This window comes from Protopterus annectens, chromosome 2.part1 (assembly GCF_019279795.1).
Source record: "Protopterus annectens isolate FY-2018-M chromosome 2.part1, PAN1.0, whole genome shotgun sequence".
NCBI lineage: Eukaryota > Metazoa > Chordata > Ceratodontiformes > Protopteridae > Protopterus > Protopterus annectens.
The window spans coordinates 1949886167-1949908355 of record NC_056729.1 but is presented as its reverse complement, the minus strand read 5'-3'; the positions used below and the strand labels follow the sequence as shown (position 1 = coordinate 1949908355).

General features: G+C 40.6%; 1 protein-coding gene across 4 annotated transcripts in view; it reads left to right on the top strand.

Moving 5' to 3' along the window:
- The window catches only part of PRIM2 (DNA primase subunit 2), a 2362887-nt gene that overhangs the window by 1444490 nt on the left and 896208 nt on the right, over positions 1 to 22189 (top strand). For all 4 annotated transcript variants that reach the window (XM_044063334.1, XM_044063337.1, XM_044063335.1 and 1 more), the window contains exon 8: positions 5447 to 5514. In XM_044063334.1, coding sequence (XP_043919269.1) covers positions 5447 to 5514 — 68 coding nt within the window. The remainder of the gene's footprint in view (positions 1 to 5446; positions 5515 to 22189) is intronic.

Below are 22189 nucleotides of genomic sequence, written 5' to 3'. Positions count from 1 at the left end.
TCCTTTCGAAACATCTTTCATACCAGCAATTTTAAACTTGCACAAAGAAAATACAAAATAAATTTAGATAAGCAGATGGCATAAAGAAAGATTTCAATAGCTTTTCTGAGCAAACCACTACCAGTAACTAAAGACATGTACTGAATTGTGTCCGTCTGTGTTTTGGAAGGCTAGACAGCAGAGACACCATTTCACAGACAAATCCAAAATGAGCTCTCTTTCAGTAACGCAGTCTACTGTGCACACGCTAGAAATAAGGCAGTAGAGTCCAAGGCAGTCATTCCTGTTTAGGTTTAAAAGTGGACAGTGTGGTTCCTGTTTTCAATGTCTTTGTGAGTGGACTCCAATGAGCCAGTGTCCAAATAATTAATGTACCTAGGCACTCCAGATGCCTGTTCATTTGAGGAAAATATATACTTTCCCAGTTCCAACACACATTTTATTAAAAAAATAATTATAATAATAAAAAAATCCATTTGCTGTAACTTAATTTCACACTCGTGTAAAGTAGAATCAAGCTGCAAGTAAACAACTTTTGAGTGATTTAACCTCTACACGGAAGGTTAGAAGTGAGTAATCAAAATTATCTGGAGTTAAGGTAGAATTCTTCCCAAAAGGGATCACCAAGGCCTCCAGTAAAGCAGATGGAGGGACTCCCTTTCTCTAACACTGAACGCTTGGTTTTACTACACATCTTAAATAGAACAAGTAGTATTAAACTTTGATACAATCTCTTCAAAGCTCCACTTGATTGTAAGGATATAACTTATACACTCTATTTCCAGTTTTTCATTGGTAACGTATTTCCTCCAAATCATACTTTCAGTAGAATTCACATTTTCCAATATCAGTTATTACTACCTACATCTAGAACCACACTGCATCTATTTACTTTTGTTCTTGTATGCTTACATTCCATATTTAAAAAACTTAAATTTTTGTATTTCATTTGTCATTTTACAATACCTAGTTGTGCCCAAGTGATTTAGATCTCTGCTTATATTCCACTTTAACACCTCTAGACCTCAAAATCTACCCATTCACAACTGTTCCTTTATAGCCTTGTACCAACTTTTTACTTAGATGTTAACAATACCATCCCTCACACTACTGCCTTCATTGCTAGCTCATTCAGTTGCTTTCCAGGTTTACAGTACATGTATTTTCATCTTCCACTTCTGTGGCCTTTGCGACTTCCTTTCTCGCTGCACTAAATATATTTTAAATTTATAGCCAAAGATGCTTTAAAACATTTTTAGCCTTCTGGACTGGTATTCCTTATCTGTTCTCCCGCTAATCTAAAGAACAAAAAAAAATCTCTGTTCATTTCAAGGAGTGCATATAAAAAACTTGCTGTTTTAACCAGTTCACAAAACATTTGCAACAAACCATATTAAACATTTGTCTCTCTTACTAGTGTTACCAAAGTCTTCAGAATTTGAAAAGAGTGAGGACTTTGGTGATTAAGGTGACTCAAGGATGACATGGCCTTGACTTTTTGTTTCAATAAGGAAAGGAAATGCTGCATTTCCTGAAGCTGGGCCATATGCCTAGCCAAGTACATACCAAAGGGGGCATTACATTCTTTTAACGGTCTGATAAGGGGTACAGTGGCTTCACTGAATCTGGAAGATGAGCCCTTAGAGATTAGTCTAGGTATATAAAAGGATTTCCTACAAGTATTCACATGATGGTCAAAAGGCAAAAGAGTGCCCAGTTTTGCTATACTGTTAACATATCTGACACAGATTCATCTCAGACTTTATCCACCATCTCCCCCAAATTACTCACTATAGTAACATGCCTATACCAGACCTCCAAATCACATCCAAGCAAGTCCTAAGCATGATCGATGGCTAAAAACACTTATTCGATGGCCCATGGACAGTGTGCCAGGTTGTCTTCTTTGTCTGACTCATTATGGCTATTCAGTCCACTAGATTTACAGCAGAAGTGTTCACCTCACTCCACAAAGTGGGATCCATGAGTGACCTGGACAACTGTAGAACTCTGAGCCTAAGTAGTCTTGTCTGTTAGCAGTGGAGTAAGACCTTGCATTTCCTTCCTACTTTTACAGCGTCATTTCCAAAAACAGACTTAGTTCTAGTCATCAGAATGAAACACTTTTTCAGCCAAGGTGATAGACTTGTAGCTTAATTTACATTTCTTCTGCTCCCATATTTGGCAAGTAGCTTTAAGCAAATATTTCAGAAAGATCCAGACAGCTAACCACAAGGTTATAAGATTTCCAAATGGTCTTCAACATTGCTATCATTTCTGTCGAGCTCTTCACATGCCCAAATGTCTGTCACTGCCTCAGCTAGGCTACAGCTGTCACAAATATACCTTCGCCAGTGCATCTGTTTACACAAACCAGTTGTCCATCATTAGATTCTGTAGTCAATGGAAAGATGCCTCTGCGTGTACTACAGTAATCTTACCGTTTCATTGTCATTGGTTTACAAAACTGATCATCATTATCGTGATAAATTGTTTTTGTAGCATTCATTCATGACAAGAAACGGATAGGCTCTCTGATTCTAACTCTTAATGCAGCTTTGTCATTTAACCAAGTTAGCTGTGTGCTGTAGGGTACAGGTGGTGCTGGCAGCAGCTACAAATTTCACCTTCTTCTCCTTAGCCTGCAGTCTTCGTGGTGGTGAAAGAGTGAGAACTGCTGTCTGCTTTCAACATCCTTTCATTACAGCAAAAGTAACATTTTCTTCTGTGCTTCTAATTCTGATTGCAGTTTTGTTGCTGTACCACATTTAACATTGTGTTAAAGGGTGGTGTGGCAGCAACTACAAAATAGTGCTACCTCCTGACCATGTGCACTTATACATGCGAACAAAGAGCATGTTTACCACTCAAGCAAGAGTGTTCACTGCTTATTCTGTAAGTGTAGCTGCACTGATATAATGGGTAGGTGATTTGTTTATGAAGTAAATAATTTATAACATTGCTTGCATTTCTGAAAGGTTTTCTTTTTTATTCAAGTATGTCTCCTCTTTTCATAGGAAGCACAAGTAACTGTGTTTACTATGAAATGAGACTTTAGACCTTTGCTAACTAGATAAAAAATGGTAATCCTTATGCTACCTGTGCTTAGCAAACTTGGTCATCAAGTGATATGTGCAGTTAACACTTAAACTGTAAACCTATAAGATATGTTGAGTGATCAGTAAGATGGATTTTTTTTTAGCAAACAAACTTTACAGTGAGATCTTTTAACAGCACAATATAATGACTGTATTGTGCTATTCTTCCATTTAAACCTAAGTGACTAAGAAAGGTGTGTTTCGCTAAGAATGTATTTGCCAGTTGAAACATTTTCATTCAAGTATGAAATATCTTTCTTAATTTCTTTCTTTCTTTCTTAAAATGATAATGGGTTAAGTCCATTTTGTCAAGAACAATAGCAAATAGAACTACTACTTGAAATTGCTTCCTTTAGTGCGTTATGAATGGCTGCCTATCGTATAAGTCCAAGACCTGCAATTGTGAGTCGTCAAATTATGAAACACAAACGGTGAATATTAAAAATTGCTGTTCTCCTTTAAAGTATTTTGTAGTGTGGCAAACCCACATCACTGTTGCTTACATATATACTAAGACCAAGATTGCAGCACCTAAGAGTAAAGGGAATATTATGAGACACTACAGCCATGAACTTAGTATGTACAAGTCCGTTTTTGCACATTGCCTCCCATTTCTGAGACTTGCACTTCTGATTCTTGAAATTCCAAACAATTACCATTAGAAAGTGTTTTTTAGAGGGGGGTTGACCCCTTTCTTAATTAAGCAGAATGTGGAATTGTAGCACCCTTGATGAAGGAAGTAATTGTGATCCCTTGCTGTCCTCAGCAGAATTGCACTGTATCAAATAGACACCCCAACTTATCAGCTATGGCACATATTCTTTTGATGAGTTTGCAGCATATTGTAATTTATTGACTTTTTAAGGCTCAGTACTGGAATTTGTCTTAGTGTCATCTAATGATTTTTATAGGAATTTTGTCGGACACTATAACAATAATCATCTATCCTGTCTAAGCAGCAAGAAAGTGGGGAAAGAATAGTTAATGTAGACACCTAGAACAATTTAATTTGTTATTTCTTAGTCATTTGTGGAGCAGTGAATGGTACCAAGTCATTATACATACAATAAGGTTGACTTACTTGTTTTAATCAGTGTTGCATTAGTTCACATCACAGCACATCTTTCACAGTCCAGTGAAAGAGAAAGTAGCAAACCTTGGTAACGGGCTTTACTATGGGTCCTGCTCAAGGGATGGCAAGTCCAGCTTGCACTGTTCCCCAGCATGAGGTGCATCAGGCCTTGATGGATTTTTGTGAATGTCATTCAGCCATCCAGATTGTAACCATTTCTTTATAGTTTTAAGTGATTTCTCATTCAGCATTCCAAAATAATAGACATGATAGCAATGATTTAATGATAAATGATATTTTGGAAATATGAAGGAACAGCAAATACTTTGTCTTCAGACTGGAGTCAGTAGATTTCTGTATGTATAAAAAATAAGAAATTGTATGAATACTACCTCAGGTTTCCATTGAAAAGAGGTGGCTTAGTGGGATTAATGTGTTCAACAATGTGTAAATAAAATAAATAATGTTGAAGTATTTTGTTTATCTGGAACATCTGTAAAGTTGCTATCTAGAAATCAACATTTCTTTCAATAATAGTATTGGAGTCTGGTTAGAATCTGTATTTTACCACTTTCTGCTCATCTACTATATTTGATTATCATGGATTACTATCAAAATCCTGATATTCAAAATAGCGAACTGTGAGATCTGGGACACATTTAATCAACCTCGTGAATATTAATGAGGTCAGTACATCGACAGTGTTTTTTCAATGTTAAGTCGACAGTTACCGTATTTGTAGATGCTTTGTGACCCTGCCTTCTTATAAGTCCTTACGAACTGACAGACACTTGAACATTGACATTCTGACTGTCGCTCCTACCATGTTCGAGGAGGTGCCTGTCGTGTAACTGACTTTCTGCCTTTTGATTGTAAACCAATTCTCATCCATATTGCTAAAATAGCCCTTCATTTAAATGCATGTCTTTGTAGGTCAGTAACTGTGTACCATCTTCGATTTTGTAGTTGGTGTTTAATGAACATATCAAGTGAATATAATCATGACTTTTTTGACATTTTTGGTGTTTCTGTATGCTTTCTTTATTTGTCTTAAGATGAATAAAAATTAAATACTATCTTGTCCTCACTTTGTTATGGTGTAATCTTACTTCTTCAAAAGGAGAACGGATATTCAGTTTAAGATGTAGCTTTTTTATTTTTGCAATGAGTTCAAATATTTTGCAGTTATTGTAGTATTAAAAATGTTATGTTCACAGTCTTCCTATTAAAGTTGTATTTCTTTCACGATACTGACTGCAAATATGGTCTCTTGCAGCTAACAGCACGCTCACTTCCTGTTGTGCAGTCTGATGAGAGGCTCCAACCCCTACTTAATCACCTCAGGTAATGGCCATTTCTGTGTTTGACATGCATTGTTTCTGAAATATGGCCCTCATTAGATAGAATTCTTGTGTGTGTATATACTTTTTTTTTGCCTAGACAGCAAAAGTAGGTTACATTTTTGAAGGAGAAATCACTGCATATACTTGCAGAGGGAACACAGAGAAAAGTAGTTTGCAAGATGAGCATTTCTCATGACAGCCTCAGAAAGGCTAAAGGAGGTAGACCAAGCATCCTGATGATATGGAAGAGTATAAAAGCTTGTTCCAGGGCAATGTAGAGCTCTAAGTTAAAACTAAAAATCTGATGCCAGTTTTCATTAATCTACCGTGTTTTCTTCCAACTGGATAATGTTATTAAAAGCTATTAGGTCCTGACTGCTTATCTGTCAGATGCAGTTCAGAATGTTATACCTGCTGAGCTATGTGAAAAGGGACTACAAAGTTGCATATTTTTATATCTCCATGTGTTAAATTGATACTTGTTTGAGCTGCATTGCAGCTAGTAAGTTGGGGTAGGCAGACAAGAATCACAACTGTGTCTTGGTAGCATGTACGATTTTAAGACCAGCTAATTGTAGTTTGCAGTTAATGACTTGTATCTTGAACTTTAAAGCTTTTCAGTCTTCCCCATTCAAGTAATTTTACTGTATGTTAGTTTCGACTTGGACAAGTTGAACAGACTATGACACAGGTTGACGTAACTATGGTTGAGTGGCTCCATTCACACATTGGCATTAAATGCAAAATTAAATTTGGTGCTAACTGCATTGGAATGGCCTTGTTTTGGCATTGTCATAGTCTGAATCATGTAACCAATTCATTACAAAGAAACAGCTGTCAGTTTTCCATCCTTCTGCCTTCTGTGTTATATAAAAAGAGGTGATGTCCATACTTGACAGTATAGCTGTGCATTAGTATGTTTAACTGCACCAGCTGATGATGCAAACTTACTTCCCTCTGTCCGGAAGATATATAATACATTTAAACTTGCAAATGTGCAAGTTATAGTTCAGAGCACGATTTATTTTTTTGGAGGGCCTGAAAGTATTTCAAAATGGATCAGACAGATTTTAAGGATGTATCTTGCAGCCATGTTGTCCTTCAGGGGTTCTGCAAATCACTAGGACTGAAAAAAATTTTGTTAAACATAAGTGAGACTTCAAGGGCAGTCTCGCTTTTATTTTTGTACTGTCTTATAATTTTGCGTGACTCAGTATACTCCTGAGTTTTTAAACTCCATCACAAATGCATTCCAGACTCAACAGAGCAATGTACATATATGTATGTATGTATATATATATATATATATATATATATATATATATATATATAAAATATGGGTCCCCTACACATGGTCAACATTTCAGAATGTCGAAGACCATATGGCCATTAACATATGATCGACATTCAAAATGTCGACCATGCGGAACCGGCATCTCCGTACAGTGTGGAATGGAAAGATTTCCATCTTCCGCACTGTAGTGCGATCTCTGAGTTGGTATATTTACGTTACGGGGGGTGGGGGGGGCAGAGAGCAGGTGGGGTGTAGCCCCCCAGTGTGAAGGTAAGTTGTGTTTTTTAATTTCAAGGTCGACATTTCAAATGTCGATCATATGGTCTCGGCCATATGGTCTTCTTCTGATATGTCGACCATGTATAGTAGACCCATTTTTATATATATATATATATATATATATATATGTATATATATATATATATATATATATATATATATATATATATATATATATATATATATATATATATATACACACACACGCGCACACACACACAGATGTGTATGTGTGTGTATGTATGTGTGTGTATGTGTATATATATATATATATATATATATATATATATATAGATATATATATATATATATATATATATATATATATATATATATAGATTAGATATATATATATATATATATATATATATATATATATATATATATTTATATATATTTTTTTAATAAAAATACCAACAGCAGGACAAAAACATGTGCCACAGTTGCTCCATAGATACAGTTTTGATTCTGATTTAACCACCTCAGTAACTTAAACTATCCTACATTGAATGCCTCATATTTTTTTTCCATTATTATTCACTGGGTACTGAAGTGTTAAGATTCTTCTGCTGATTTAATCTTCATTTTCGTTAGCATTTGTGCTGTTATCTTTATGTATATTGTTTTGTGTAGATTATAATTGTATGTTTTTGTTTTAACTTTCCAAAAACAAATGAAAGAAATAGACATGCTTTTTAGTAATTCTGTATTTGTATCATGTAATAAGGTTTAACTGTAACAGCATGTTTTGACTAGTCTGATTCCGCTATAGTACAGCATTCAGGAATTTAAAAGTACTTGATGCCTGCTAGTCAGGGGAACTTGAATTGAATTCAAACGAAAAGCCAGCCACAGGGTCTTCTGCATTCCTTTTCCACCTGAAGGATAACCTCCAAATCCTCAGCCCACTTAAATATTTTCTTCCAACGTAAGTTTAACCAGGAAATGGAGGGGAGGATGATTGGGTGATGTCCTTCCATTTCACTGTTTTAGTTTTCTTTTCATTAGGGTTTCCTTGCCAAGGGTGGCCTAAAGTCTGGCCTGTATACCAAAGCATTTAGGTTTCCTAAAGGTATGCTGTACATCACACATATGCTCCTTGCATGGTGTAGGACATAGAGATGATGACCAGACATACCATCCTCAGAACTTCTTTACCGCCAGTCCAAACACCATCATTTGATCGTTAGTCTGAACACTCGTTCTGTGCTGGTTCACCAAGACATTACAGATAAGTGACTCATTGGGGTTCTTTACTTTCCTTTTTATTATTGGTTGTGTCATCCAAGAAGGGTAAATGCCAGTGTGGAAGATAGATTCTCCATAAACACTATCATAGCTAGTGTCTTTCCTGCTTAGGTGCCTCTCACAACCATACATCCTGTTCCATTTGTCATGGTTTTTTACCTAAAATCCTTTGGAGTAGACTATCTTCTTTGGCACTTTATCTTGAAAATCAGCATCTTAAGCTTCTTGGGAGCGACACAATGGGAGGGTACTTCCCGCTCCGAGGGACAGCCGTCCATGAAGAAGGCCAAGAAACCTAGGTCGGAATCTTCTGCTGTTCAGCCTCTGCCGAACATCTCTCCTGTGGCAGGTGAATGCACGCAGGTTTGCCTGGCTTTGTCCTTTGATTCCCGTGCCATGACTGGGTTGGAGGCTGGTGGGGTACCAACTTTAAGCACACCTGATGAGGCTTTGCAGGCATCCATTTTGGACGCTCAGGGAGAACCACAGCTGATTACTTCCAAGGGGCCTACGGGTATTCCTCCGGTATTAGTCAGAGCAGAAGTCCCTACTACCATTACTGAATGCCATCCTGGGTCAGAGCCTTCCAAATTTTACAAGGCAGATGTCCCATTGAAGAAAAAGCAAAAGAATAAACGTATTCAACAGGTACCTGTGTCCCAAAGGGGGGAGGGGTTTTACTCCAGGACGTTTCTAGTACCCAGAAAAGAGGGTACTCCGAGGACCAGTTCTAGACCTCTCTCATCTAAACACTTTCCTAAAAATACCCTCCTTTTGAATGTTGTTCCTTCAGACTTTGTTTCCTCGTTTGCTTCCTCAGGCTTGTATGGTGTTTCTGGATCTCAAGGATGCTTATCTCCATATGCTGGTACATGTCTTTTTCAGGAAGTTTTTACTTTTTTCTGTTGCTTCCTGGCATTTTCAGTTCTCTGCTTTACCCTTTGGCCTTTCTACTGCCCCAAGGGTATTCACAAAAATGCCTTGCTCCTGTGATTGCTTTTTGCAGGATTCAGGGGATCTAAGTATTTCCTTACTTGGAAACCATGACCTGTTTCAAGACTCCTCTCTAGAGATCATGTTGCAAAATCTTCATTTTGCTATTTCCCTTCTGCAAAGTGTGGGGTTCACAATAAACTTCAAAAAGTATTGTCTGACTGCTTCTCAGGACCATGTTTTTTTTCCTGAGGTGCAGAATCCAGACTCTGCCTATGCTGGCAACCCTGCCTCCTCCCAAGGCCTTGACACTCATTTCCTTCTTTCAAACTTTTCTTCCTCTGGCCACTATTATGGCCAGGGAGTTTGAGAGCCCTGGGATTCATGGTGTCCACCATACCTATGCTCACTCTGGCCAAACTCCACATTAGAAAGTTTCAGTGGTTTCTGAATTCAGTTTGGCTTCAGCTTCTGCATCCCCCTAGAATTTGTAGTTCCTCTTTTACCTTGTCTCAAGAAGGAACTTCACTGGTGGATCCAGCAGTTGTTTCTAAATCCAGGGCTCCCTTTTCATCCTCTTCTTCCCTCTCAGGAACCGTTCACAGATGCTTCAGAATGGGGGGGGGGGCAGCTTTTTGCTCCTTAAAGGTGCAGAGGGTGTGGTCGCCTCTTCAACAAAAAGAGCACATCAATATCAAAGAGATGACAGCTCTTCTGCTGACGCTTAAGGTACTTGCAGACAATACCACAGCGATGTGTTATGTAAACAAACTGGGGGGGGGGGCAAGATCTCATCAGCTTTGCTGGTTGTCAGTCTTGGTGTGGGATCTTGCTGTCCAGTATCAAGTGACTTTTCAGACGGTTTGCATTCCCTCAAGTCAAAACTTTTGTGGCAAACACTGAGCAGGTCCTTAACTCAATCCCACAAATGGATGCTTCACAGGGATGTCTTTCTGGACATTGTCCACTAGTGGGGTACTTCTCAAATAGATCTGTTTGCCTCCCATCTGAACAACTTTCCCTATTTTGCGCCAGCGGTCCAGGTCCTGTGCTTTGGAAGGTGGATGCCCTCTCTCTTTCTTGGAAGGGGATGTTTCTTTATGCTTTTCCTCCCCTTCCCCTCATACCAGAAGTCCTGTTCAGAATTCAGCAGGATGCTCCCAAAATCTTGTTGGTGACTCTCTTTTGGCTGGCACAGCCTTGGTTCCCTGTTGTTCTGCATTTAACCAAGGGCAATCATCACAAGTTACCGCAGGGTAGACTTACTCACACAGGACAAGGGATCTCTCATCCATCCTCACCTGTCCACTCTTCAGCTGTCACTGTGAGTGATATGATTCTAATTCCACATGCACCTTTTTTCTGAGGATCTGCTTAGGGTCCTGCAGGAGGTCAGGAAACCTAATACTAGAAAATCCTATTTATCCAAATGGAAGAGGTTTTCTGTTTGGTGTTTTTCTCAAAACCTGGATCCATTTTCTGTGGATGTTCCTTTGGTTCTCTCTTATTTGTGTGAATTGTTCAGTGTTGGGTTGGCGTATTCTTCTGTTAAGGCCCACTTGATAGATATTGTGTAAATTAAAATGCTTTTCCCCAATATACTGTGTGTACAGTGAAAGGAAATGTGCAAGGCCAAATAACAGTTTTCAAAATAATATGCTTGCTTTGCAAAACAGTTATGTTCAGCTTAGATATTAATAACATATAGCTGTGAGCAATACTGTAAATGCATCCTGTTACAGAAAAAAGGAAGTTGACTTTCTTGGCTTTCAGATGCAGAATTGAATAAATAAAATGTAGACAGGTCAAGTGACACAAAGATGACATGGAGAAACTTTTGTGAAATCTTCAGATACAGCAAGGACCAAAAAAGGGCATGAAATAACCATGGACTTTTTCATGACACAGACAGAAACCAGAAGAACAAGTCACAAGGACATTAAAAATAACATTGGTTGAAAAGAGTATATAAACTGGACAGTATGTTTCATTCGGGGGTGATGTCTTAAGACTAAGTGTGCCTTAGTCTATTCATCTGTCTAGCTGTGTTATAATAGAATTGAAATAGCTCTGACAGAATTAACTGTTTGGCAAGAATTTGTTCTGAGACAAGTAAAGTATAACAGATACAGTAATACGGACTTTGGTCTACTTTTGGACATTTTCTTCAGTGACATTTCTTCAGAGGCAAAATAGACATTGGCTTGACATTTCTTCATAAAAGAAAGAGATACATTTTTTTCACCACTTATCAGGTGTCTCTACTTGTCTGCATTTAGCTTCTAGATTTGAGGTTTAACAATTCCTTAAATGTATCCTTCATATTAGGCCTCCCAGGAAGACTGTTCCTCCTCCCTGGGATCTTAATTTTGTTTTGGAAAAATTGACTCAGGCTCCCTTTGAGCCTGGAGATTCAGCTTCCTTCCATCATTGCTCTTGGAAGAGTGTACTTTTGTTAGCCCTTAGTTCTGCCAGATGGATGTCTGAACTTCAAACCCTTATGGCTTTTCCTCCTTTTCTGGTGTTACATAAGAACAGGCTGTCCTTGAGTAGTAATCATTCTCTTATGCCCAAGGTGGTGAATGAGTCATCTCTTAACCAGTATATTCATTTACCCACTTTTTTCCCTTCTCTGCAATCCTGCCAGTGAGAAGGTACTGCATACATTAGATGTGTATAGACAACTCAGATTTTATATGGGTAAGACTAAGACTATTAGGAAATCTGATCAGCTGTTTGTTTCCTTTCATCCCAAGTCCTTGGGATTGGCTGTATCCAAGCAAATTGTTTCTTCTTGCATCTCTAAAGCTATTTCTTTTTGTTATTCCTTTCATGGTAAGAGCCTTCATTATTCTGTTAAGGCTCATTCTACTAGGGTTGTTGCTTTTTCTGGTGCTATTTTCAAGGGTTTGGATACTAACACTATTCTTGAGGCAGCTGCCTGAACTTCTGTGCATACATTTACCAAGCACTGCAAATTAGAATCTACAGAGCTAGAGCTGATTTTACAAGGGCCATCCTTCATGGCTTCCTAGAGTGCTCAGCTGGTCCTTCCTCCTCCCAAGCTGCTTCTTGAGCTTTGGCACTCTCCCTAATGAAAGGACACAGTACAGTTGTGTAAAATATTCTTTCTCTTCACTATTGCTGTATTCACTCTCTCCCTCCACCCCCTGGTCCATTTCTTTGCTGGATGTACTGATTACCTTTCTTTTCCTTGGATTGGCATTGCTACTGGGGCTCTCAGTTCGGAGGATTGTATGTCTGGATGTCACCTTTATGCCCTATGCTACACAAGGAGCATACATGTGACATGGCGTACCTTAAGGCAACCTAAAGGCTTTGGTATACTAGCCGGAAATACTGCTACAGTGAAGAGGAAATCTACCATTATTGTAAGATTTTGCACATCTGTACCTTCCCCCCATAGTGTGTTATCAGTATCTTTTGTGAATGCATGTTAATGTTATGGTGGAAGGATCAGCTTTAATGACATTTTTGAGCCTGCCCTACATCTTACTGTTTTGATGCAAATATCAGGAGGATCTATTTTTAAAACACCACCACAGATCAGCCAGTAAATTCGAACAATTTAATAAAAAACAGTTCACAAATCCAACTGAATGCAGAAAATTCTCACCTCTAGGGCCTCGGCTTTACAAAGTCTTTGTAGAGTATGTTCTACAATACAAAAATCTACTCATTTTATAGCATAAATTCAACTCCTAACAATCAGTTATTCAATTACCATAATTAAAATATTAAAGACGCATTACAAGGAGCATTTCCAATTACAATGCCTGTTCAAACCATTTGGATTCAGTGTGTTATATTTCAAAATAAAAACAGTTTCTTTCTTTCTTAAATTATACTTAACTCCCTCAGGAATTAAAAAGTTATTTTTATACTACTCTAGCACTGTGGCTTCCAACACCATAGGATCCCCATTGTGACACTTACAAAAATGTTCTGTTATCGAGCTAGATTCTTTGATGTTCTTCGTCTCACATTGCTGCAGTCATAACCTGTGGGTAGTCCGCTGTCCTCGGTCGGCCCGAATACCAAAGAGTTAGGCTGGCGTCGGTCATGGTCGCCCGGTGCTGACGTCAGTACGTAGTAGTACTTAAGCGAATGACCGACGCCATATCCTCAGTCTTTCTTGCCGCGTGGTCCGAAGCAGAAGCAGCGTTTGCAAGTGCCGTTCGGCGTTCTGAAATTTTCAATTATCGAGTTTCAGACCGAAGACCAAGTTGGGCTAAGTACCCCGTTGGGGAAACTTTTTGTCTTTTCTTGCCTCATTTAATCCGGATGTCAGAAAAAGTTAATAATTGTATTTCTTGTGGGAAACAGATACCTCATAGGGACTATCATTCTCTCTGTATTCCTTGCTTGGGGCCTGAACACGGCGTAGTCGGTGTCGCTGGCGCTAGATTTAATAAGCGCACCATTAAACGAAGATTAGACTGTGCCAGGCTTGTTTTCGGTAAGCGGTGTAACTACAACATGCCGTCGGATCCTCCGACGCCCGCTACCGCTAAAAAACGTAAAGATAAATCTTTAAGGTCTAAACCGGATGAGTCGTCCGTTGTGGACGCCGGTTCTATGGAACCTCCGGTTGAATCTGTGGATCCGGCCGAGGTCTCGGCTGAATCCCAGGGGGAACCTTTACTTTTGCAGGAGTTGGCCTCTCAGGAGTTAGGCCAGGCCGAGGGTGCTCCTCTACCTCAGTGGCTAAAGGCCATGCTAAGGCTAAACCTGGTCTTACTGGTACTGGCCATAGCCCTAGTTCTTCAGCTTCTGTTCCTAAAAAACATATGTTGAAAATGGCAGAGGATTTGATTACTTTGATCAGGGGATCTATGCCCCCCCCCAGAGAAGAGGCCTAGGGTGGAGACAGATTTAGAGGGAATGGAGCATTCCTCAGACTACTCTGAGTCCTCAGCTGAGGATATTCAGGATTACCCTCCCTATTCAGATTTGGATGCAGAGGATTCCTGTCCTTCTGCTTCTCCTCCAGAAGATTTTTCCTTTTCTGAAACTTTACATTCCATGAGGGAACATTTCAAGTGGGAAGGTCAGGATTTTTCAGATTCTCGAAAAAGGCTTAGGGAATTTTTGTTTTTACCACAACATAGGCCTTTGGCTATTCCTCCTGTCTTAGATGTTGTTCAGGATGTTTTTTCTGAAGCTTCACTTAATCCTGATTCTTTACCCCCTGCCCCTGTCAAGCCAGACAGATATTACAGAGTTCCAGAAGCACATAAATATTTGTATAAGAGTCCTAGAGCTGACCTGGAAACTATTATTCAAGGGCCGAAGGGTGTCAGGACTTCTGTGGTTAAGAATCCAGTTCCTTTGGATAAAGATTCTAGAGAGTTGGATAGGTGGGGAAAAAAAGTGTACACCTCTTCTACGTTAGCTATGAGGGCTTTAAATTGCCAGTTTCATATGCTGAAGTATCAGAACTTTTTGTTAGGCCAATTGAAATCTAAGGTGGATGCTTTATCTGAGGGTATAGAGTGTAAGGAATTGCAGGAGTTGGTTCATGCTTCAGATCAAGTTGGAAAACATTCTTTGCAGTGTGGTTTCGATGCTCTTCAGGCTTCATCCAGGGTGGCTGCTACTGGTTCAGTTATTCGTAGACATGCCTGGCTTAAGGATCAAAATCTGTCAGAGCATGTTAAAGCTCGGATTTTGGATGCTCCTCTTCAATCTGAAGTTCTTTTTGGTTCTCCTGTGGAGTCAGTTTTGAAAAAGATGGAAGATAAAGCTAAGTCTATGCAGACGGTTAAGGATTTTTGCAAGTGCAGCCCCCTAAGTTTAGCAGGAATTGGCCTGCTAGAGGATGGTCCTACCCTTCTTCGGATTTTCAGTCTAAGGGCAGGTCTAGACGTGGTAGAGGCAGGGCTCACGCTCAGGGTTCTTTCAGACCTAGGACTTGGAGTTCTCCTGCACAGTCTTCTGGTGAGGGCAGGGGTCAGCCTTTTCGTAAACAGACCCAATGACCTGTATCTTCAGCTGCCAGATCCTTCTTTTCTGGCAGCTCCTCTAGGAGGAAAGTTGGCACTTTTCAAACAAAACTGGCATTTGGTCACCCAGGACAAATGGGTGATGGAAATAATAAATCAAGGTTACAAGTTTTACTTTCACACTTTTCCTCCTTTCAGAGGCATGCCGGATGTGCCTCCTCAGCAAAGGCTGGAGGCTCAGGAGCAAATTTCTTTGCTTTTACAGATGGGAGCTATCCAGGTGGTACCTCCGTCAGAAGTAGGCCTAGGGTTTTATTCCGTCATTCCTAGTGCCAAAGAAAGGAAACACTTGGAGGCCAATTCTGGATTTGTCCATTCTCAATACCTACCTAGACATTCCAAAGTTCAAGATGTTAACATTACAACAACTTCTGCCTATGCTAGGCAAAGATCACTGGATGGTAACCCTGGATCTCAAAGAGGCCTATCTTCACATTCCTATCAGGCCCAGCTGCAGGAGATTCCTGCGATTTCGGGCTGGTACTTCTCATTATCAGTTCTCTGCATTGCCCTTTGGTTTATCTACTGCGCCCAAGGTGTTCACAAAAGTTCTGGCTCCTGTAATAGCTTTCTTCAGACAGAGGGGAATACAAATTTATCCTTATCTGGACGATTGCCTGATTCTTGCTCAAGACAAAGACAAGTTACTTCAACATCTGCAGTATGTAATGGCAGTTTTAAGGTGCCTAGGGTATTCTGTGAACGAAATAAAGTCCAGACTAGTACCCTCTCAGGACATGTGCTTTCTGAGTGTGAGACTGAATACAGCTTCTCAGATGGTTTTCTGACCCCGGACAAACAAATAACTCTTCACCTGTACTTCCAGCAGTTATCAGTACTGTCCAGGCTGACTGCAAGGACAGTCCTTCAAGCCTTGGGGTTCATGGCATCTTGCATTCTAGTACTTCCCAATGCCAAACTGCATATGAGGAAGCTACAATGGTATCTCAAAACTGTATGGACTCAACACTGCCACGATTTGGACACTGTCATTCGGATAATACCTTGCATCCAGAAGGAATTCTTGTGGTGGGCGCAGGAATGTCACCTAAACAAGGGACTCTCTGTGACCCGACCAGAGGCGAGTCAGATCATAACAATGGATGCCTCGGACTTGGCTTGGGGAGCACACTTCAATGGGAAATGGATTCAAGACACGTGGCCTCCCAGACTACAACATTTGCATATCAACATGAAGGAGATGTTAGCAGTCCAATTTGCCCTGATGGCCTTCAAGGACCTACTTCAACCAGGACAGGTGTTGATTCGAACAGACAACACAACAGTCATGTGGTACATCAACAAGCGGGGGGGAACCCATTCTTACCCTCTTTGCAGACAAGCAATGATATTGTGGGAGACTGCTCTGAGTTTGCACATCACTCTTCAAGCACGGTTTCTGCCAGGAGCACAGAACTCCCTAGCAGATGTATTGAGCAGACATATTGTGGACCCCACGAGTGGAAATTGGATCCTCAGGTATTCCAACAGTTGACAGTGGCTTGGGGAACTCCAGACATAGATCTGTTCGCTTCTCCACTAAGTTTCCAACTACCAAAATTTTGCACAAAGATGTTTCACCCAAAAGCTTGGAAAGTGGATGCTCTATCTTTCAGTTGGAACAACCTTCACGTCTATGCTTTCCCTCCTTTGCCTCTCCTTCCCAAGGTACTCTTGAAAGTCAGGCGGGACAAGCCTTGCATGATTCTAATAGCACCAGGTTGGCCACGTCAGCACTGGTACCCTCTGCTGAGGAGTTTAATTCAGGAGCCCCCTTGGCCTTTGCCACAGATTCCTCACTTGTTGTCCCAGTCAAGCAATCATTTGCTCAATGTCAGGGTGCAGTCCCTGCATCTAACAGCCTGGCGTATTCTGTTTTAGAGCCTGTGGGGTCTCAGCTTCCTCAACAGGTTTTAGATGTTATTTTGGAAGCCAGGCGGCCCAGTACTAGAAAAGTTTATGCTGATAAATGGAGGAGATTTTTTCTTTGGAGCACAGCAAAGGGCTTTGATGTCTCAGTACCTAATTTGAGTTTTACGCTACAGTACCTTACTGAATTACTGGACAAGGGTTTGTCATTTTCCTCTGAAGGTTCATGCTGCAGCCATTTCTGCTCACTATGATTGTGACCCTCCTTTATTTTCTCATCCTTTGTTTAAGCAATTTCTTAGAGGGGCAAAAAATATAAGACCCCCACGTAGAGCTCCTACTCCTTCCTGGGATCTCAATTTTGTGTTGGAGAAGCTTACTTTACCTCCTTTCGAACCTGTAGCTACGTCTGAGCTGAAGTTTTTGTCTTGGAAAACTGCTTTTTTGTTGGCCATTACCTCTGCTAGGAGGGTCTCTGAATTGCAGGCACTCATGGCAGTTGAACCTTTCCTGGTATTCCATAAGGATAGGGTGTCTTTGCGTACTAACCCTACTTTTATGCCTAAAGTGATTTCTAATGTGGCCTTGAACCAGTCTATTCATTTGCCTACTTTTTATGCTGATCCCCCAAAATAAGGCAGCTACGTTATTATTTGAGCAGAACTAAAGAGTTCAGGCAGACTCAACAGTTATTTATTTCTTTTGCTCTGGCTTCTCAAGGGAAAGCTGTTTCAAAAGCAAACTATTTCTAAGTGGATTGGTCATTGTATTGCTTTTTGTTATTCTCATCATGGGAAGAATGTTCCTGCTGGGATCAGACCTCATTCCACTAGGGCTACTGCCACATCTACTGCCTTTTTGAGGGGGGTAGCTACTAAGGATATTTTGGCGGCAGCTACTTGGAGTTCAGTACACACTTTTACTAAGCATTACCATCTCCCTCTTTATTCCAAGTCTAGGGCTGGGTTTGCCACTGCAGTTTTACAGGGCATGTTAGCAGCTCCTAATGCTTTTTTTGCCAGCCTCCCTTTTCCTTTGCTTTGGGATTCTACCCACAGGTTATGACTGTAGCAATGTGAGACGAAGAACATAGTACAGTTTTGTACCTACCATAAATGTAGATGTTCGAGGATCCACATTGCTGCAGTCCTATTTTCCCTCCCTCCTTCCCCTCTATAGTTTGGGGTTGCTGTTTTTCCCTTTGGGATAATTGTTATTTTCTCACTTGGGGTTGTTGGGTATTTACTATTTTGGCTCTGGCCTTTCCTTTTTAAGGCCTTCTGACATCTGGGGCAAGAAAGACTGAGGATATGGCGTCGGTCATGCGCTTAAGTGCTACTACGTACTGACGTCAGCACCGGGCGACCATGACCGACGCCAGCCTAACTCTTTGGTATTCGGGCCGACCGAGGACAGCGGACTACCCACAGGTTATGACTGCAGCAATGTGGATCCTCGAACATCTACATTTATGGTAGGTACAAAACTGTACTTTTTTTCTTATGTCCCTAATATGCTCTTTGAGCCTCGCCCCAAACATTTTTACTCTCACCGATGTAGAACAATCCACATGGGCACCTAAGCCCATATATAATTTCCTCACTTCTACGTGTAAAAGTACCCTGTACAAAAAAATTCTTATTTATAGTTGTAAATGTTTTAAGCACATATGAACAAACTGCACATTCCCCACATGAGAATGTTCCCTTTATTGATGTAATACTGTCATTCATGGTTATGGGTCTGTTGAAGACCCCCATGCACGAACATATCCTTAATTCTCCACCCTTTCTTATAAGAGCATTTTAACTTTACATCCTTAAACAGGGTTTCTTTTCTCTTCAAAATCAGGAGAATCTAATTCAGGTTAAAGATACTATTAAAATTATCATACATATTTTTTAATAATATTTTTGTACCCCATTCTCCCTTAGCTGTCATTGCCCTCTTCTGGTCATTTGTTCTCTACCCTTCACCATCCTACATGTATAGGAGGGGAAGGTGAGAACTGGAGATCATGGACATCATCCATTAGGTATATGTTTTTGAATGCTGTTAATATCCTCCCTATGGCTGAAAAGCAAATTGCAGTGTCTGCTCTGCTGGGCCATTACTAGTATGCACTTCTGTGACCCTACAAACCCAGTTACAAGGCACTGCAATCCCTAATGCAGGAGCTACACTTCTGGGCCTTCTAGACCTTCTACCAGGTGGTACTGTTGTAGCAAGACTTCAGGAATTCACTTTCTCAGGGTGGATGAGCTGGCATTGGCCACTCCTTTCCATTCCTTCCTGAAAGTCTATAGCAGTGCCTGAACAGCAAAGCTAATCTAATCTGGGTCATCTAAGGCATAATCTGGACTAGAATCTCTGTGCTGCACACCTGGCTACCTCAGTCATTTGGTTTAAACAATACAGTAATGGATGGGGTTTGCATTGGTGATGGCCTTTCTTTAAATTATTATTTATTTTATTTATATTTGTTGACCGGGAATGTCCAGTTGGATGCAGGTCCATTTTCAGCAGAGGCCCGGGAAGAAAAGCTCCACAAATTAAAATATTGCAGACATAGTTACAGATGAAGGACATAGTACATTCAGTAGATAACTAGCATCTGTTCTATCCACGAAGTCATAGCAGATATTAATTGTTATAATAAGAAGTTACTGCCATATAATAAGTAGATAGGCATGGGAGTATCAGAGCTTGCTATAATCAAAGGTAGTTTGTGGGGTGGAAGAGAGGTAGAGGGTAGATGGAGTGGGAGAAGTTAGAAGAGAGAGTTATAAGGTCATAGCCAGCATGTTTTTAGGTGCACTTTAAGTAAAGCTTTGAAGTGGGTGCATGATGGTAAAGAGGTTATTGTGGGGGGGGGGGGGGTTCCATAATTTGGCTATAGCGCTGGAGAATAGTGCTTCTCCAGCAGTGTTATTGGCTCTAGTAACCTGTAATTGATTTGTGTTGCTGAATCGTAGTGATGTGGTGGTGAGATAGGGTTGGAGTAGAGACTGGAGGGATGGGAACTTTAGAGGATGGTTAACCAGTTTGTGGCGAGTGCGAGTTGATACCATTGAAGGAGGTGAGGGAGTTCTAGCCAGCCTAGTTCAGTGAGAGAGTGGTGACTTTGGTAGGATGCCCCGGTGGTGAATTTGGCAATTTTGTTGTAGCAGGTCTCGAGTTTATTTAGATCGCATTGCCTTAGGTTGGTATATATTGGAGAGGCATAAATTAAGGTGGAGATAAGGTGCAAATTTGCAACTGAAATCCTAGCTGCTTTGGTGAGGAGTTGCTTATTTCTGTATAAGGCTCCTAGCTTTTGGTGGACTTTGTTTATGGTCATGGATATGTGAATGTCAAATTTGAGATTGTTGTCTATAGCAATTTGGTGTGATCTGTTGGGTGGATAGTGGTGTTGTCTTTTGCTGTGATGTTAAAGTGAGAGTTGTTTTGAGTATGTTTGGTGGGTTTGAAGATGAGGAGTTTAGTTTTGTTTGGGTTGAGTATTAACTGGGCATCTGATAGCCAAGTTTCAGCAGAGGAAAAGGCATCCTGTGTGATCTTTTGTATTTCGTGTAGGGACTGGGCTGAGCAGATGATGGTCGAGTCATCTGCATATTATATGAGTGTGCCATGTTTGGTGGCATAGGCTAGATTATTTGTGAAAATAGAGAAGAGTATGGGGCCAGGGATGGATCCTTGGGGAACACCAATAGAGACAGGTAGTTGGGGGATATGTCATTTTGCCATACAACAGATTGCTGGCGGTCAGACAGGTAACTTTGAAACCAGTTGGTGACTGATTGAGAAAAGGATAGGTTATTGAGTACAGAGAGGAGTTGTTTGAGTGGGACCATGTCAAATGCTTTGAATAGGTCTAGGGAAGTGCCAAAGTGGTTAGAAAATCCTTCTATGTGACCCATCTGTTCACGAAAGGGTTTGCATCAAGATCTAAGGATGTAATGGTGCCCCTCTACTCTTCCCTCATCAGACCCATTATTGAGTACAATGCACCAATTGGGATGTACCTGGCTAGACATCTCCAGCAGCTGGAGAGACCACAGAGGTACCTAACCAAGAGGATTACTGGCCTCAAACAGTTGTCCTATGCAGCACGATTGAAAAAGCTAAGACTGTTCTCTGTTGCATACTGCTTTCTCAGAGGTGATCTCTGTCTAACGTACAGAGCCATGTCCAACCCAGAATTGTTGAACATGCTCCATCTTAGCAAAACCAAATCTACTCAAGCTACACGCTGTAGGGATATAAACCTCAACACAACAATGAATAGAACATGCTGGAGGGATAGATTCCCTTCGCAGAGACTTCCCTTACTGTGGAACAGGGTCCCGATCTACATAAGACAGAGCCCCTCACTATCACTCTTCAAGAGGAACCTTGATGAGTGGATGGGTAACAGAAAGTTCACACCGGGGATCACACCAACAGCACTACTAGATAGGGGCCAAAGGGTACTAGCTGCTAGTACAAGGGTCTAGGGAATTACTAAAGGGGCAGTGAATACCGCACAATGTGGCTTGGGCTAATATATGCCCTCGGGCAGATAGCCCAGTAACAACCTATGAACCTATGAAGTAGCAGAGGAGAGATGGCCATTATTTTTATGGTAAAGGATGGTGTTAGTAAAAGAGAGTAAGGCAGTGGTGGTGCTATGGTTTAGTCGGAAACCATGTTGAGTATTAGAAAGGAGGTTGTTAGTAAGGAGTTAGTCTGAGATTTGAGAGTGAATGCATCTCTCTAGTATTTTGGAGAGTGGAGATAAAATCGCTATGGGTCAGTAGTTGGTTAGTTCTGTGGAGGAGCCGCCTTTGTGAAGGGGAATGATGTGTGATACTTTCCATAGTGTAGGGACGTAGCATTCTGACAGAGATCAGTTAATCAAGATGGATACTGGGTAGGCTAGGACATCAGCTGCAATTTGCAGGAATTCACTTGGGAGGTTGTCTACTGCTAATTTTGTGGGTTTAAGTTTAGTTAAGAGTTTTCTTATGTTGGAGGTAGGAATGGGA